Raw genomic sequence first — 19153 nt, 5'->3', positions numbered from 1 at the left:
GAGATATGTCTTCTATCAGGTTATCAAGAAATAATAAATACGTCAAAAGATGGAGCCCAAACAGCATCAGTTCTTCTCACGTTTGCGTCCTCCAGGTGGATCTGAAAACAGTCGAACCATAAATGAGCTCCTGAGGTCATGAATTCTGTCTATAAACGTCTTTATGACCACAAATCAAACTGTTGAAAAATGTGGAAAGAAAAGTGGAGATGGCTACGATTTCAGTCGATAATAAAAGTTGTAAATATTGAATTAAACTTTGAACCAACTCTGTCTACATTCAAGCCTTTGATTGGACAGTTTGACGAGCCGCTTTTCTCCTTCACGATCTACTGGAATTATGTGTTAAAGGTTGAAAAGTTACAGTAAATCAAAGAACATAAACACTGGAGCTCTGATGTTAAAGGTTATATTGGAGCGTCAGATTCAGAAAACGTCTCTCATCTTTAATGGTTGATGCCTTCCTGACCATTTGTGGGTTCTTCCAGGCTGAAGGAATTGACATTTCTGACCGCTCTGGGCTGCCGTAGTCTGGGAGACGTCCGTCTGTCAGGTTGCCACATCGTCTGCAGCGACGGTGACGTCTGACATTTACGAGCTCCGAGGTCAGAATGCCGTCGAGAGAGAGATCTGAGGGGCGAAGCGTTTAGAGACGCTGTCATGACCTCATGAAGCCCCGCCCATTTACTCCTCACTGTCTCATCACTTCTGGTTTCTGTTAGAATCAAACCAGATTTTAAGGCTGAACTCTGGGACAAAGACTGGCTGATGAATGCAAACAAACATATTCTGGTGTCTCAAACACAAACATTTAACTTACTGTAACTTTTCAGCCGCTAACAGGATCAACATCATTTCAGCAGATTCTAAAGGAGAAAAGCGGCGTCAGCTCACGCCGCTTTTCTCCTTTAGAATCTGCTGACATGACGTTGATCGTGTTAACGGTTGACAATTTACAGCAAATCAAAGAACAAAAACACTGGAACTCTGGTGTTAAAGGGTTAACTAAAGTCCAGCTCTGAAGCTACGATCTCAGCGCCATCACAAACTTGCGTTTAAGTGACTATTTCCAATCAAATATCTATGGAAATGCGTTCAAAACTCATGTTCGTCCATCACTGCGCACATTTTTAAGACACTATTTGGACTCTACCACACAGTGGAGTACTTTATGAAGTCCTTACATCCTGTCAAAAATACCTCGTATTGTGTTAGTATACTCCCCTTAATGATTTAGGGAATTTTTATTTATTTATTTATTTTTACATAGCAAAAATGTCCAAATAAAAATGCAGATATTTGATTACAAAATGTTGTAATGTCTCTGGAAGGATGGTGCATGTACAGAGATGACACAAACACATGAGGACAGTGAACTCACAAAAACAACAACTGCAGATGCGTAGAGTTTGTTCGCCTCTGATAAGAAACATTCGTAATGATCTAACATGTGTTTTCATGTTCAACAGGAGAGGACACACAATGAGCTCAGGTGGCAGCAGCCTGGGGGAGGAGCTTACCGATGAGGAGAAGGAGATCATCAACGGCGTTCTGGCTCGCGCCGCCATGATGGAGGCCGTGGAGCAGGAGCGGATCCAGTGAGGCCAACGACCTGTCAGACGCTCTGAGGTGACCGCACTCGGACCTGCTGACTCTCTGCTCGTGTCCGCAGGCGTCTGTCCAGTCGTCTGGACAGCATCAAGAAGACGGCGTGCGGGGACGGACAGTCCCACTGTCTGCTCTGCGGGGCGTCCTTCGGTCTCCAGGCGGTCGCAGCTGTCCTCTGTGCACAGTGTAAAAAAGTATGAAGACGTCTTTACTTCAGATTTACATCCCATTATCTCATCATTACGGAGACAGAAAGTGGACTTAGAAAAGGGCTGTTGTTATGAAACGTGACGGTTCCAAACACGCTGAGATGTTTCTGGTTTGAGAAACATCTGGATTGAAGATAATTTCTCTCTATAATCTGGTTTCATTTTGTTTAAATTACGTAAATGAAATAATTTCAGTTCATTTTGATCAAAGAGGAGTTTTACAGTTTAATCCAACAAAGTCAGAAATATTTTGGTTTTCAGTAACAATGTAAACTGGATTCTTAGAATTTCCCTTTTGAGTTATTAATCTTTTAAAATTGTATAAAGAATCATAAACAAGAGTAGAGTTAGCTTTTGACCCCGAGCACACAGAGATTCTTTCAGTCTCCTGAAGTCTTTTGACATTTTAAATGTTGATGGAAATTGAAAAGATGTTGAAAGTTTTCAGTTTTTGTATTGAAGGTTGGAGTTTTGGAGCCAGTCGTTGACCGGTAGAACTGCAGCAGCTTCATCTTTCTGCTTGAACATAAAGGACGGTGTCATCTGCATATAACTTTACACACAGGCATTCTGGATGTTTGACAAGTTATTTAAATACAGTCTAAAAAGTAGAGGCCCCAATATTGAGCCTTGGGGAACTCCCACTGAACAAGGTAGAAAAGAGGACTGAGTTCTGTCCTGATACGATCAGATCCTACAAAGATTTCCTTCTGAGGAATTCGAGTATGTTTGGCGAGAAGGACGTGAGGGCACATTTAAGGTCTGGAACAGAGGAGTCAAACATACAGGTGGTTTAATCCGGCCCAGTCGTGAAGTGAATAAAACAAAAAAAAAACTAGTTCCTAGCTCATTCCTGTGGAAAGTTACGGTTCTTTAAAGAAACAACCGCAATGCGCAATTCCACCACTAGGGGGAACAAAGGAATCGCAAGACCGGCATAGAAAGAGATCAAGAAATAAACAATAAACAATGTAATACTAATGGATTAGGCTATGTTGGTTGAGAACAGACTAGCATAGCATGCTAACAACAAGATGCTTCATAGATTAGTGAACATCCACATCATTCATTTGTCCTTAAAGTCTCACTCTGATCAGCTTCTGATCGGTTTCCAAATCGTCCCCATTGATCTTCTAATGATCACGATGCCGTGTTTAGACAAAATCTACAAACCTGTGTCATTTTCTGTCTCATTTGTGACATAGTTTCTGCAGAGCAGCAGGAGTTCATTAGAAATTCACCTCGAAGTTGTGGGCAGGACTGTTGGCGTGGAGCTGCCCCGCCCCCTTCCCCTCACCCATCTGTTCACACTCTCCCTCACTAGCTTACAGCCCCTCACACCCCCAACCTAACATCAGCGGTTGGGATGAGTTGATATTATTTTTTACGGTCGATACGATAACTGATATTTCTCCTGCAACGATAGCAGATATTTGTCGATACTGATATGTAAGTGTCTAGAATAAACCAACGTTTAGAGATTTACTTTATTTCTTTATTAGAAACACAGTAGCCTCCACATTCCCAACAACATTACAAACATGCATTCAAAATAGAAACTATTGAAATACATGTTAAAATTAGCTAAATTCCGTTGACCACACTCAATACGTGTCCGAGCTTTAGCCGCTTCATGTCACGCAACGCAAAAAGACGGAAGGATGTGGTGGAAATGACGAGTTGGGGTTAGCCCAAAAGTCAAAAAGTGACGCTGAACCAAACGTCCATATATGACGAGCTGGGAGTGGTCCTTGAACAGCCACAGCGTGCTCTGACTCCTCCCCATGGGTGTCAGACGTACTCGGGGGAGGGGTATAAAGCCTGCGCTAAGCGTTCCTCAAGCTGTAACCAACGGTCAAAGCAAAAGAGAATATCGTCGGAATTTTGATATCGAACCAGTAATCTTAAATTATACAAATACCGGCCGATATTGATACTAGCACCAATACATCGCTATTCCTAAATAGCGTAGTAACGATATCGTAGCTGCACAGTTCTGATCGAGGTCCCAGCTCAGACGACTAAAACAAAGACGTTCATGGATCTGTTTGTGGATGCATCAGAATGAGGCGGAGCAGGAAGCTTGTGGCCCCGCCCACTGTATTTTCTACATCTCAAATATTATCTTTATCATCTGACATTTTTTTGTCTGCTTGATTCCCAATAATTGAAATATAAATTCTATTTTAATCTTCATTCTGATCATGAATGTCCTCCATCATCATAAAAACATGATTTTTATCGGAGCGGCTCTTTCAGGTGAATGTTCCATAAACTTCATTTCCTCTCATTAACGTCCACATGAAGGTTTCAGCTGCAGAAACTCGTCTGGATGGAGCCTGAAGTCATGAACTCACCCAAACGTCACCGAAGAGTTCCTCTTTTATCCGTTTGCTTCATCCTTTTTCTGCAGCGTTTCCAGCGGGGATCTGAAGGATCTGATGGCGTCAGGCAGAGCGCCATGTGTGAGCACGCTCTGATGCACTCTGTGTCTGCAGGTTTAACGCATGACACCGTTTCTGTTCAGCAGAACAACATGGAGGGAATGTCATCTGAACTGTAAAGAGAGGACGCTCTGCAGCTCCCGTCAAATCTGCCTCACTCTGTTTGTTTCTGTGTGCGTCTGCGTTTCTGCAGCACATTTGCAGTAAATGTGGGATCTGGATCAACAGCAGGCCGGCTCCCATGTGGCTTTGCAAGATCTGCAAGGAGCAGCAAGAGGTAAAAAGAGCAAACGATGGCGTTACATCCTGACTCCGCCTCCAGAGCCGCAGCTTTGACTCTTATTTTTCTGGATTAAATCCCTTCTTCAAGCAGAGATCTGACTTTTAGCGCCTGTTGGTCCAGAAACATCTTTTCAGCCTCTCAAGTATCGAAAAGAGGAAAAACAGATTTGCTGTTTTTCTTTTATCAGATTCCAGACTCACGTTTTGCCACAACCTTTTTTTAACGTTTCAAGACTTTTCTTTGCAAAATGTTTTTATTTTTTCTTCATCCAAAGTTTAAGGGAAAAATAGAATATTTTATTATATTTCAAACTCATAAAATGATCAATGATCACTTGATTGTGAGTCCACTGTTTGTAAAAGTGTGTGAGAAATTACAAAACAACATTCAAATGTTCAGAGTCTGGTTGGATTTTACTGAAAACACGACTACAGGTAAAAAAAGAGCTCACAATCAGACTCAACAGATTTTAGGGAAACAAGTTAACGTTTTCCAGCCTTTAAATTAGTTTTTAAAAAGTCCCTAAACTAAAGCAGTAACAGGCTTTAGAATCACTGTGATTCTCATCATAGGATCAATAATTCTGCTCTTTAATCCATTGATGTCGGTGAAAGATTTAAAAAAAATCTTTTAAATCCTTTAACCTGAAAACATCCAGTTTGTGGAAGATTATTATCAAAGATCATGAACTTTATTCAACTCAATAATTTCATAACTTTATTGTCGTACATTTTACAATGAAATTGAGTGCAGTGCAGTCCTCTTCCAGTGCATTTTTAAATAAATAAGTCATAAAAATACATTTAAAATGTAAATAATAAGAAATAAATCAGACACTCTCATCCATTCCATCAGTTGATGCATGGCTGCAATGTAAACAGTTAAAAAAGATTCAACATTTGCATTAAAAGACACTTTTGAGAGTAAAAAAACAAACTATTATTTAGGATTTCTGCAGAAACAGAACCACAAACAATCAGAATGAATCTTTCTTGACTGGATTCAGGATTTTAAGACTTCTGGACTTTTGAAGTTTGTCTGCACAGAAACTGCAGAAACAGTCAAAGATCTCAGAAGTTCACGTTTCTCCTTCAGGTTCATGAACGCTCGTGTTTTCCTGCAGATCCAGAAACGTTCAGGAGCTTGGTTCTTCAAGGGGAACCAGCAGCACAGTCTGCCTGCCCCCCTCCCTCTGTCCAGAGCGGATCAGTCCAGACCGGATCAGTCCAGACCGGATCAGTCCAGACCGGATCAGTCCGGCTCAGAAACCAGCTCCGATCCAAGCGGACGCCAGACCGGATCAGAGGAACCGCGAACACGCCGTCAGGGACCCGGTAATCCACACATCTGCGTTTGTTTCCTATGAAACCTACAAATGATTTAACATTTTTAATAAAAATCAGTTTTTGTTTTGGTTCACAAACAAAGAAGATCCACAATGAGACAGTTTTTAACGGATTACAAAAACCTTAAATGTAAAACCGTAGTCACATGACCTCACATGAGCGGTCATGTGAAGATAAAAACAGTTTTTACAAAGATTTTGCATTTGGAGTCCAGAAATACCAGCCGACAGTTCGTGTGTTTAAAGGATAAAAAATGTTTAAATGTGCGTTTAAGGACTCGAGGATCGACGGACTCAAAGCTGGACTTGATCATCTCTGAGCAGAACAGACGGAGAGAAGAAGAGGTTTATATTCATGATAAATAAAAGACCTCAGAAATGTTGACAGAGAAAAGAACAGGTTGAAGGTTTAAATGTGAGAACAGAAAGAAGAAAGATAAATAAAACTAAATGCAGAGACAAAAATAAGAAAATAGAAGCTTCCAACCTAAATGAAAGTTGAATTAATTTAGTTTTTATTGCAGAACATGTTTCTCATTATATTTCAGATATGTCATAAAATCTTATATATTCTCATAAGTTTCCCCAAATAATTGAAACAAAATAATAAAATGAACATTTCGATGAGTTTATTTTAAAATAATGTTTTTGCAGAAAGTCAAATGTTTATTTTATTTTTAAAGAACTTTCTTTCGGGTTTTATTAACATACAAACTGAGGTCTGTAGAATCTGAGATAAACACCAGAGAATCAAATGTTTTTACACATAAAGAATAAAAAGAAAAATCAAAAAAGTTGAAAAATGATTAGGATTCTGGTGTTTGAATGAAATAACTGTTCTTGTTGAAGCTGCAGTTCATTTATTTTGATCACAAACACATTAAATGTTTAAAGTTGGGAGGATTTTTGTTGAATCTCTTTTCTTGGTTCCAAATCTCCTTAAAAGTCAGTCAAATGTGTCTCTTTTACTTTGAAAGGATGGAGTGATCGCCTGGAGGAAGGAAACAAATGAGTTATAAAGGAGGCAGACGCTCCACCACAGGAACGTCAGACGTGATTAGAGTCCTCTCCAGCCGAGCGTCACGCTGAGCCGTCTGAGTGATTGACTGATGCTGATCATGTCTCGTTTTGACCTTTAACTTTAGCTTAAAAACCTCAAATAAAAACAGAAAAAGTCTCTAATGAAACAGTTTACAGACAGGAAATGTCTGTTTAAATAGAAAGTTTAGCTTTGTTGACATTATTGTTTCTTTATCAGCTGTTTTCAAAGATAATACTATAATAATTATATTAAAAAAGATCATTTAGCCAAACTTTGAGTCTATTCTCCCAGAATCGAGTCTGACAGTTTGGATAAACATCCGTCTGAATTCTCTCTGAATGAAACTGAAAACCTGAAAGCTTTACTGCACCAACAATTCTGTTTTTCTGTAAATGATGCAGACGTGAAGCCTGGACGGTTACAGGAGAAGATTTTGGTTTTGCAGTATTTGGGTTTTTTAACCTTTATTTAACCGTTTTCTCCTATGAATTCCTGCTCAGTGTCTCCATATTTCTCATGCTGCTCATCGTCAGACGGCGTTGTGGTTCTGCAGACGGTCACGGCGTTATCCTCCTTTTGTCCGTTCAGAGCTCCGAGCCGAGCCGTCCTGCGGATCCCGGCGACGGGAGCCGACAGCAGCACCAACAGCCGACGGCGCCGATGAGCCTCATCACGCTCCGGCAGCTGGAATGAAGACGGAGCGCCAGGGGTCCGCCCCCAAACCCCCCCAGGCAAACGCGCAGCAGGACGCGCCCACCTCAGGTGAAGCCACTCTGCTCTTTCTAAGAATCGGGCCTCAGACCGTCACAGCTGAAGCTCCGCCCTCTCCAGGTGCAGGGGTGGAGGTCCGCTCGTCCCAGGACAAGCAAACACCTGTTTCCTCTCAGCTTCCTGCTGCCAGAGGGGCTACCCCTGGACATCCACCTGGACATCCACCTGGACATCCACCTGGACATCCACCTGCCAGCAACGCAACGCCTCCAAAACCCGCGGCAGAGCCGGCGGTAGAGGAGAATGACTACGACTCTGATGATTCCAGTAAGATCAGCTGATCAGATCAGATTATTCTGGGAGGTTGATGGTTGTTTGTTTAATGAGCCACAAAGATTCACACTCATAGTTCCCGACCAATGACTGAAGAGATCTTTAGTCACATGGTTTTGAAACAGAAATCTCCAGTAGACAACAGTCTGAAGGTTCAGGACTCGATTCGGACTAACTGACTTTTCTGGTCTGAATACTCTCATAGGCAGAAATAGTCCAATAACAACCGTTGCCATGGCAACCGGCCAAACATGAGGTCATTGATTCAAACTTTATTTAAACAGAAGCAGTCTTTGTGGAGACAGTTTCTGAGTTTAGAACCTAAACATCTTGACATTTGACCTTCAGTGAACTTTGGTTTCATTCTGCTGTGAGACCATCAAGTCTTCAATCTTAGTTCTAGTTGGTTCTTATGAATCCTGAAGTGGTTTTCTGCAGACGTCCTCGCCGGTCTGGTCTAAACATTTCATGTCGTCTTCCTGCAGCCACTCTCGGGTCTCTGGAGTTCAGTTTGCTGTACGAGCAGGAAGGCCACGCCCTCCACTGCTGCATCATCAAAGCCAAGGTAATCCCAGGTGGGATGAGAACGGACTAACAGCAGAAATACGGGATCCATACGAGAGGGATTGTTCAGTTTAAAAGATGAGAGGAAGTGAGACAAGAAGGAAAACGTCAGAAGAGATGAGGGACAACACGAGGAACAAAGAGAGAAAATAAACCAGAAACGAAGATCAAATCAGGTCAGATTAATTATTCAACCTGAAGAAGAGGAAATAGAAACTTCAGCTACACAAGAAATCAGGAAAACTGGATCATTAAGTTTGAACAAAAACAGGAAAATGATGACATTAGACTAGAAGACAAAATAATAACCTACAAAATGGGGAGAAGACAAAGAAACAACAAAACACGACAAACAGGACAAAACAAAAACACTGGAAAGACAAAGGATACAATGAAAAAGATAATCCCACTAAGACACAAAACAAGGAGACATTTGAGGAAAGAACAAAAAAGCATCTCCGTCCTATCTTTGTCAGGATGTCGGAAAAAGACGGAATACGATAGGATGGAAAAGCAGGACAAGAGTGAAAGAAGAGAAGAAACGAACGGGAAGAGACATCAGAGGATTGGAAAGACAAGACAGAACCAGTGCTGCCAAAAACCATGATTTTATTGGTCGACTAATCACTGATTACATCCGTAAACTGGATGTAAAGCTCACATCTTAACCATCTTTAGCTTTAAACTAACTAAAAATTAATAAAACTTAATTCTAGTGTGGATGTTGTAATCTGAAATTGATAGCTGAAAACGCTAAAGCTAATAGCTGAAAATGCTGAAGCTAATAGCTGAAAACGCTGAAGCTAATAGCTGAAAACGCTAAAGCTAATAGCTGAAAACGCTAAAGCTAATAGCTGAAAATGCTAAAGCTAATAGCTGAAAATGCTAAAGCTAATAGCTGAAAACGCTAAAGCTAATAGCTGAAAATGCTAAAGCTAATAGCCAGCTAAAATATTAGTTAGATGCCAAATTAGCCATAACAACTGAACAAAAGTCTAAGTTAGCCAAAACAGCTAGCATGTAGCTAAAATATTAGCCAAATTCCAAAAAGGTCTTAAAAACCTAAATAAATGCTAAAATAGTCTAAAAAAAAGTCAGCATGAAGCCATAATAACTGTCAACTTTACCACACTCTGACTTCATATAATATAAAGTGACGACTAATTGACCATTAAATTAGTCATCGACTATTTTAATGGTCAATTAGTCGTCGTAGACAGAACAGAATAAAACTGGAAGATCTGAAGATGAAGGTCAGAGAACAAGATGGAAATGAAGGAGACGAGAAAACACCTGAAGAACTGAGAGAAGATCGACTGTAGGATTAAAGAAGACGAGGCTCAGATCTCTCAGATGAAATGAGACAAGAGAACTAAAGACACTTCAAACGAGAAACACAAGATCTGACTGAAGAACGCAGACATGAGACCAAGATCAGGAAAGCTCTTCAGATTAGAGCATAAATAAATATTCAAGACAGTAGAAAGAAAAACCTTTGAAAGAAGAACTGAAGGTTAACAGAAAACAGGACACAACCTGATAGGACATCGAATGGAAGAAGATCCAGTTCCAAACACTCGTCCCTGTTTAAAGACTGAACTGTTTGTCTCTGTCTTCAGGGGTTGAAGCCCATGGACTCCAATGGACTTGCTGATCCGTACGTTAAACTCCACCTGTTACCTGGAGCCAGTAAGGTACAAGAAATACCTGTGAATGTTCCTTCTGAGGAGACAACTCCGACGATCTCATTGGATGGTTTGTTCTCTGTGTTGTCTGCAGTCCAACAAGCTTCGCACCAAAACCCTCAAGAACACCTTGAACCCCGTGTGGAACGAGACTCTGGTCTACCACGGCATCACCGCTGAGGAGATGGCCCGAAAAACGCTGAGGTAACCTCCGCTAGCGGCACATCCTGTGGATCCGCTCCACAGCGCTTCACGGAGTGGATCCTCCGTCCTCAGGCTCTCCGTGAGCGACGAGGACAAGTTCGGACACAACGAGTTCATCGGAGAAACCCGAGTGGCCCTGAAGAAACTGCAGTTCAACCAGAAGAAGAACTTCAACATCTGCTTAGAGAGGGTGATCCCGGTGAGGAGGAGCTAAGCTAACTAATGTTGGATTAGAAAATAGAATAGAAACTCCTTCACTGGACTAGAAATGAGAAATACTTCTCTTCAATCTGGGTAGTCAATACAGATAAACATAAAACAAACAGATTTTTTTTTTTAATGTGCGAGAATAAAGGAAAAATTAACCAACTACATTAGCTTACTTGCTATGTTTAGCTTATAATAGCTAATGATTACATTAGCTTGTTTACTACAATTAGCTAACCACATTAGCTTACGACCACGTTAGCTTACTTACTACATTAGCTTACATTAGCGATGACATTAGCTTACTTACTACATTAGCTTACATTAGCTTGCAACTACATTAGCTAACTTACTACAATTAGCTTTCAATAGCTTAAGGCTACATTAACTTACATTAGCTTACGACTACATTAGCATATTTACTAAAATTAGCTTACATTAGCTTACCTACAGCTAGCATTAGCTTACATAAGCATTTGAATACTTTAGCTTATTTACTACAATTAGCTTAAGACTACATTAGCTTTCGACTACAATTAGCTTACATTAGCTTACCTACGACATTACCTTACATAATCTTATGACTACATTAGCTTACTTACTATAATTAGCGTACAATAGCTCACAGCTACATTAACTTGTTTACTACAATTAGTTTACGATTACAATTAGCTTACTAGGACATTAGCTTGCATTAGCTTACTAGTTAAAATTAGCTTACTCCATTAGCTTACCCCAGCTACACACACTATAGACTACACCTGAACTCACTCACGTCTCCTATAATGCACCATATCGTATGATCATCATTTTTTCAGTGTTCATATCTACAATTTCAAAATCCAGTGCACTAAAAGTGTCCCAGAAGTCTAAGAAAAATCAGCATTTATTGATGCTTTCTAAATTGGTGAATATAGACCACAATGCATTGCAATTGATGAATTGTCTTTTTAAAAGTGGTGGAAGGATCTCGTTAGTGCTGTTCACTCCTTGCTGCATCCTGACTGTTAGAAATGAGACAATCAGACTGTAGGTTGTGTGGACGACCTACAGGCACTTAGCGATCACGTGCACACCCCGAACATGCAGCAGCGGTCAGCGAGGAGCCAGAACCGCCTTACTAACCACCACAGTGTTTCATGAGGACACCATGCAACAGCATCACCTCGTCAGAAGTGTGTAACTTCTATTATCCTTTGGAAATGACCAGCTAATGTAAGCTAATTATTGGATTAAAACTTTACAAAATCATATAATAACTTAGCACAATAAATGCTAATAAGAAGCTAATTCTTTTATTACACATTTAGAAAAGTCAACAAATTGACCTGTATTTGGTTTTATTCCTTTTCTTTTACTCAAAGACTGTTGCTGACGTCTGTTTCTGGTATTGAAAGTGATGATGATGATGATGATGATGATGATGGTCTCCTGTACAGGTGAAGAAGGCTGTCGGAGGATCCATTCGTGGCATGGCGCTGTATGAGGACGATGTAAGACATACACGGTTCAAACTGATGCTTCACTAAAGGAGATGTGTAAAAACAAAAGATAACATTTGATTTTTAAACTGATTTAGGTCTCACATCTAAGACCTTAAAACTGCTGACTCAGATCCTTTCAGTCTAATCCTTATTCTTTATATCAGGGCGGTTCTGTTACGTCGCTCTGCTGTGTGATCAAAACACAATTCTGCCACAGAAACGGTCCTGAAGGTTTGATGGAGAGTGACTTCCTTTTAAACTGTTTAAAATATGCTAGATTTATATCAAGAACTCCTGCTACCATTTCTAGTTTACTTTTCCCATCAGTCAAAATAAGTCAAGAGGAAAAACGAGCTGAAGAAACGGCAGCACCCCCTACTGGCAGGAGAATGTCAAGGAAAGATTTCTATAAATATGGGCTTTTACTTTGACATTCTACATGTGCTTTTATTTATTGGGCTTTTATTTTGACATTCTCCATGTTGCTCATCCAAGTTCTGCAGAGAAAAAGTAAAAAACCTTTAAATCTTCATTATTTGTCACCACTGCTTAAATATTGATCTCTGGGTTTAGTTGAAGGTAAATCAGAAAAGTTTCTGATTTGTGAGTCTCTTAAACAGAGACATTTTTAACATTTTTATTTATTTATTAAAACTTTCTGACCGTTTTTGATGAATTGGGGATGTTTGTCTCATTTAGATCTTCTATGACAAACAGTTTAAGAGCAGAAGCTAAGCTAACAGAGCAAACAAGGCTAACAGAGCTAACAAAGCTAACAGAGCTAACAAGGCTAACAGAGCTAACAAAGCTAACAGAGCTAACAAGGCTAACAGAGCTAACAAGGCTAACAGAGCTAACAAAGCTAACAGAGCTAACAAAGCTAACAGAGCTAAAAAAGCTAACAGAGCTAACAAGGCTAACAGAGCTAACAAAGCTAACAGAGCTAACAAAGCTAACAGAGCTAACAAGGCTAACAGAGCTAACAAAGCTAACAGAGCTGACCAGATGAGCTGGTTCAGCAGCTGAATGCTGATGAGTTGTCAGGTGAAGACGTCCGCTGGAGGAGAGGGTGACCCTGAAATGTCCATCATTTCAAATAAAATAGTCGGCTGTAAGCGCCTCAGAGGTGTTTCCATCCGGACAGCGGAGCGGTACAGAACAGGTTTCTGGGCTTCATCGCCCGCCTGCAGTGAGTTTGTTTGTTTGTTTGTGCGCAGCTGAAAGAGGGCGAGGACTCCGAGGAGAGAGGCCGCATCCTCATCTCACTGACCTACAACAGCCAGCAGAGCCGGCTGCTGGTGGGCGTGGTCCGCTGTGCTCACCTGGCGGCCATGGACTCCAACGGATACTCGGATCCGTTCGTCAAAATGTGAGAAGGCTCTTCTAGAACCTCACAGAACCGAGATGCTCCTGAGCCTAAAGACAACTGAACGATCTCTGGTTACAGTAGAACATGTGATCAGTCAGTAGAAAGTGTTGGATTCTGGGTAGAATTCCTGGATGGAAACATGGATCCAGGGATAAAGTTTCTCAAACTCCATTAATGTCCTGCTGTGGCGTTTCTTAAGGTTGTACGAGCTTTAAAGGATCTGCAGACACACCAACACTCCCCCTATGACCCCCACAGACCCAGACAACCCAAAACCTGCAGAACTCATACGGGTCCCCCCCCCCCCGTATGGGTCATGTGACTGAGGCCTAAAGCGAGATCCTTCAGAATCATGGACGTGTCTTCCTGCTTCTTCTCCCTGCAGAAGTCTGAAACCAGATATGGGGAAAAAAGCCAAAAATAAAACCCAAATCAAGAAGAAGACGCTCAACCCCGAGTTCAACGAGGTCAGTCCTCTTTGGTAACGCCGCTGCTTCAGATTTCACTGATGTTGTCACAAACGGTTTGGCCACTCTTTTTCAGGAGTTCAGTTATGAAATAAAACACGCCGATCTGGCCAAGAAGACTCTCGACATCTCCGTGTGGGATTACGACATGGGGAAGTCCAACGATTTCATCGGTGAGTTTGGGCGTCGGCTGCAGACGTTCAGACTGACAATAAAGGTCACATTTATTTTAGTCGCAGCATTAGTCAAAGTAAAGGTAACGGGAGTTTACTCAGGAATAAATCTAGGAGTTTTCAGCTGGGATGAAAACAGAGGAGGAGGAGTTCAGGAAAACCTCCAGGATGGAGATGAAGGCTGAGGGACTGTCGACTGCAACACTTTGACTTCCTGTTTAGAGTTGAACTGTTCCAGGTTTGAACCGTTTTCTAGATCAGGATTAACCTACAGCCTGAAGCTCCAGAGGTCAATGCAGCTCTTTTATTCCTCCAGTGTGAAGAAAACTTAACGAATGAATGAATTTATGTTTAGATTTTTGACGTCAGACAGACCTTAGTGATTAAATAAGTGTTTAACAACCAGAGGGACATTATCTTATTGCATTTACATGTATAGATTTAAAATAATTTGGATTTTACACTAATGTTGTTTGTTTTCACTAGTAGAAGAAAACAAAGGAACACAAAAGTTAATAAATAAAAACTCATGTTTCTTACATTAAGTAAATCTGCTGCAGCTGGAGGATCTGATTACCGTATTTTCTGGAGTATAAGTCGCAGTTTTTCATAGTTTAGCCAGCGGTGCGACTTATACTCAGGAGTGACTTATTTGTGTTATTTTGTGACATAAATATGCTCATATATTAGTTATTTTCCCAGTAAACACCAGTTGTCCTTTAGCGGTTGTTTCCTCTGACAACCACTAGAGGGCGCTGCATCTGAGTATAAGTATATTTGTTACTGACAGCAGAAGAAGAAGAAGAAGTGTCCAAAACAAACATGGAAGAGAATCTGGATGTTTTCCTCTTTAACTTTGATATTTTTCTTATACAGATCAAAATATTAGTATTCTTTGTGTATTTTATTTGTGGCCACGCTGGGTTTGGTGGATTTGTTCTGAAACGTCAGACTTTTCTCCCAAAAGTGCGACTTATATATGATTTCTTCTTCTTGATTTGACATTTTTTGCTCTACTGACTTATACTCTGGAAAATACGGTAATCACAGGAAGTTTTATTTTGAAAGGAACTTGAATATGAAAGAATTTTAATTTGTTCTAAATAGAAAAACTCATTTATAGAGAACATTTATAAACTATATTTTATAAATAAATGTCTTAATAGCCTCAGAAACATAAATAAATCGTATTTTTCTAACTCTGAGGAGAAACTTCTGTCTGAGTTTGGGTCCATAAGGACCAGAACCAAACGGCTCTGTCCGCGGTAACGGACTCCTGTTCTAGACATCGGTTTGCTGGATGTTCTTTGGAGGAGGAGCGTTGTGATGGAGGACGGCGGCGGTTGAAGATGCTTAACGGCGCTCTCCCTGCAGGAGGGTGTCAGCTGGGCATCCAGGCCAAGGGCGAGTGCCTGAAGCACTGGTACGAGTGTCTGAAGAACAAAGACAAGAAGATCGAGCGCTGGCACGTCCTGCTCAACGACAGCTCCGCCCCCTTTGAGGACTGACGCTTCCCGCCCCCACAGAACGCCGTCCCCCCTCCTCTGGTCCATGTGGTCTGTCCTGTTTTCCTGTGACCGGCATGGATGTGGATCTGCAGGTTCTGGTGAAATGTGGACGCTAGCGAGCCGTAATCAGCATCGTCTCATCAACGAACCTCTGAACCGAGCTATCGCATCTGCTGAAGGAGATAAGCTGCTATCGCGGTGATGTAATGCCCCCATGCTCGGTGGGGGGGTCACCTGAGCTCACCTGCTGACCTCCTGCTTCCTGTGGATCCACCAGAACCGGTCTGCTCGTGAAACCCTCACCTCCCCGTGTGACCCGCCCCTGACACGTCCCAACGCCCGACAAGCCTCTGCATGGCGTCCCGTGTGAAATCGTTAAGGGTCGACCTCCGCCGGGTTCCCGACAGCATCGGTGAAAGGTCAACCGTGTGTGGATGCATGTCTGATGGTAAATAAAGAGGCGGCGGCGCTCCACTTCCTGTCTTGTGTGTTTGTTGTGTGACTTGGTACAAACTTCGCCTGAGTAGGGTGAGCTCCTCAGCCAATCAGAGCGTCCAGACACGCGGCTGAGCGCGGGCCGAACTTTGACCCCTCCTGATAATATTTTCACTCCATCTGGGTGAAAGTTGACGTCCGCGCTGCACTAGCTGACCTTCAGTCGGCCTCCGGATCGATCCGAGGCGGGAATCAGACGTGTGGAGACGGACACCAGCGGTCGGCCGGAGGGAGTGTGTGAGGCTGTCCCTGAAAAACCCTAAAAAACTGCTCCGGGGTGAAGGAATTCTTCATCACGGCTAATTCCTGCTCCTGGGATCGAGTAGAAACTCAATCACACCTTCAGCTCCTTCAGGACATCACTGCTTCTATTTTTGGTTTTCATAAACTTTATAGTTTTTGAAATACTGAGCAAAATATAATCAATTAAAATGAATGAGAAAGTCTTCAAATCTCAAATTTTAAGCAGATTATCAACAAGTGTTTAAATATATTCATGGGATATGTTTTCATCTTTTAGAATATTTAAAAAAAAACTTGGAGTTTAGCTTCTATTTTAGCAACATGCTAACATTTTGGGCTAATTTGTTATCTGCTGTGGTTTTTTAGGCTAATTTAGAGTTTAGCTTCTATTTTAGTACCATAACATTTTTGGCTAATTTGTTAGCAAATGAAGCTTTTAGGGTTAATTTAGAATTTAGCTTCTATTTTAGCAACATGCTAACGTTTTTGACTAATTTAGTTTACTGAGGCATTTTTGGAGTTTAGCTAGTATTTAAGCAATGAGCTAGCTTCATTTTTTGTTGTTATTTTGGCCTCTACTGAGGTTTTTATGCTAATTTAGAGTTTAGCTTCTATTTAGGCAACAGGCTAACGTTTTGACTTGTTTACAGAGGAATTTACGCTAGTTTGGAGTTTAGGTAGCATTTAAGCAACAAACTTAACTTTTTTGGCTAATTTGGCATCATCTAAGGTTTTTGGGGCTCATTTGGAGTTCAGCTTATGTTCAAGGAACATATACACTAAATATTTTTGCAAAATTATGTGTTAGGGATTTTTAAGCAGCTTTACTACAATTTCTTCAGAAATTTTGGTCAACTTCAGCGCTCTTTAACAGCTCTTTAACTACATCTCCAGTATTTTAGAAAATTTGCCATTTTGCAATTATCTTTTGCATTTTTAAAAGCAAATCCCTTCAGAAATGAAAGCTAATTTTGTCACCGTTTTCAGCAAAAAGCTTCAGCATCTTCAGCGACTACTTTCAGTGAAATGCATTCACACTAGCATTATTGCAGGGGATGCAACGTTTGTTTTTGAGGTCATCCTGATGACATGGGCTTTTATTTTGAAAATCAAGTCAATTTTCTAAAGATTAGAGCCTTAAAATTTCGCTGCGTTCACACCAGCCTGAGAAACGTTCATTCAAGTGACCACTCCCAATGAAAGGTCGTGCACATGTGCACGTTTCAGCACTCAAAATCCTGGCGTTCCCTCATCGCCACACAAGTTTTGAGTTTGTCTTTGGGCTCCACGAACAAAACCTGCAGCAGTGAACTGTGACCTTGAAGGGCCTCATTTGGTGGCGTTTGGCGTCCTTTTCTAAACACAGAAGTACCAACCGATTGAAAATCGATCACGAAGGAGAGATGAATAAACCTGGTTTGATCTGTGACACCAAGTCTTCCTTTATCGCAGGAGTTCTCAAAGTTTTTGTAGCAGAAGATAAACAAAAAAAAAGTTCTTAGAATATTTGTGTGGAAAAAATAAATATGACAATAAACTACTAAAAACTCCAGAATAAAGTCTATTGTAACCATCCACCTTCTTTGTTTGGGACATAATATGAGTGCTACGAAACAAACCGATGACTGAGAGCGGGGAAACACATTCTGGCAGGAGGAACGTATCCCAGCACAACACCAGGTCATTTCCAAACCACGACTGTAGCTAGCTTCAGTCACAGCTTCACGGGATGATGCTGTTTTAGTGAACGTTCTCTGCTGTAGCCTCGTTGTTGGAGCTTATTGTTACGCTCCTCGCCGGTAAATTTGTCAAAGTTTTTATGATTTGTAACATAGTGACGATTTATATTAAATTCTTTGAGCATTTACCTGGTTGCTAATCAGTCACATGACTTTATCCAGCCCATGAGGTTCCACAAAGTAAACATTGTTGGCTTGAAAGCTCTTTTCTCCTCGACATCACAATTTTTTATTTTTATTTTTATTTTATTTTTTATTATCAGAATGTACCAACACAATTTTTCCTTAAAGGAACCCGCTCTGACTCCATTTTTACCGCCGTCGTCACAGTTCTTCCATTCTGGCAGTGACAGAAGATGTGCTCTGCCCTCTAGTGGTGAAATGAATACACTGCATTGTCGACACCTGAGTGTAATTACCTTTTTGTTCCTGCAGATGTCGCCACAAACCAAAAAAAAAACAAAAAAAAGGTTTTTCCAATGTACTCCTGGATTAATAACCCTCAATTATGATTTATTGAGGGCCTCAAAATTCTTCCCGCGGGCCGCTATTGGCCCGCGGGCCACCCATTGAGAACCCCTGATTTATTAGATCTGATCAAAGATTCACCAGATTTTTACCGCTTTGACATTCCTCACCGAACCTCATCCAGCCTAAACACCTGAGGCGTCGCCGGTGATGCTGAAACACAAAATCTGTGACTTTTCAACCGTTAACACGATCACTCTGAAGGAGAAAAGCGTCTCGTCGCTGAATCAAAGAACAACAAAGAACATAAACACTGGAGCTCCGGTGTTAGAGGGTTAAGATGACTGACAGTACAAACAGAAGAAGAAGAAGAAGCTCCTCCCTGCTTGTCTGGTAGCGACGGTCCAGTGTGAACACCGTACACTAAAAGAACATGAGTCACATGACCGGCGTATAATAAAACAGACGTCAGACCGACCTCACCTGGAGGTCGACCCACACTTTGGTCGGAGGACCGTCTGACCATCAAGCTCCACCTGGACTCACCTGAAGTCGAGCCCCCCCCCCCCCCC

At 41.3% G+C, this 19153-nt stretch overlaps 1 protein-coding gene across 5 annotated transcripts in view; it reads left to right on the top strand.

The window, feature by feature from the left end:
* rph3aa (rabphilin 3A homolog (mouse), a) overlaps positions 1 to 19153 on the top strand; it is a 199717-nt gene that overhangs the window by 13687 nt on the left and 166877 nt on the right. For 2 of the 5 annotated variants that reach the window (XM_024298968.2, XM_024298967.2), the window contains exons 2-15: positions 1470 to 1598; positions 1673 to 1802; positions 4455 to 4538; positions 5668 to 5878; positions 7520 to 7693; positions 7763 to 7969; positions 8461 to 8540; positions 10159 to 10233; positions 10319 to 10428; positions 10501 to 10627; positions 12075 to 12128; positions 13337 to 13488; positions 13874 to 13955; positions 14032 to 14128. In XM_024298968.2, the coding sequence (XP_024154736.1) occupies positions 1470 to 1598; positions 1673 to 1802; positions 4455 to 4538; positions 5668 to 5878; positions 7520 to 7693; positions 7763 to 7969; positions 8461 to 8540; positions 10159 to 10233; positions 10319 to 10428; positions 10501 to 10627; positions 12075 to 12128; positions 13337 to 13488; positions 13874 to 13955; positions 14032 to 14128 (1712 nt within the window). Of the gene's footprint in view, positions 1 to 1469; positions 1599 to 1672; positions 1803 to 4454; positions 4539 to 5667; positions 5879 to 7519; positions 7694 to 7762; positions 7970 to 8460; positions 8541 to 10158; positions 10234 to 10318; positions 10429 to 10500; positions 10628 to 12074; positions 12129 to 13336; positions 13489 to 13873; positions 13956 to 14031; positions 14129 to 15502; positions 16116 to 19153 lie in introns of those variants that run through there. The other 3 variants (XM_024298970.2, XM_024298969.2, XM_024298971.2) reach the window with 3 other exon arrangements.

Source organism: Oryzias melastigma, linkage group LG12, assembly GCF_002922805.2.
Source record: "Oryzias melastigma strain HK-1 linkage group LG12, ASM292280v2, whole genome shotgun sequence".
Taxonomy (NCBI): domain Eukaryota; kingdom Metazoa; phylum Chordata; class Actinopteri; order Beloniformes; family Adrianichthyidae; genus Oryzias; species Oryzias melastigma.
Note: the sequence above shows the minus strand (reverse complement) of the source record. Positions and strands in the feature narration are given on the sequence as shown.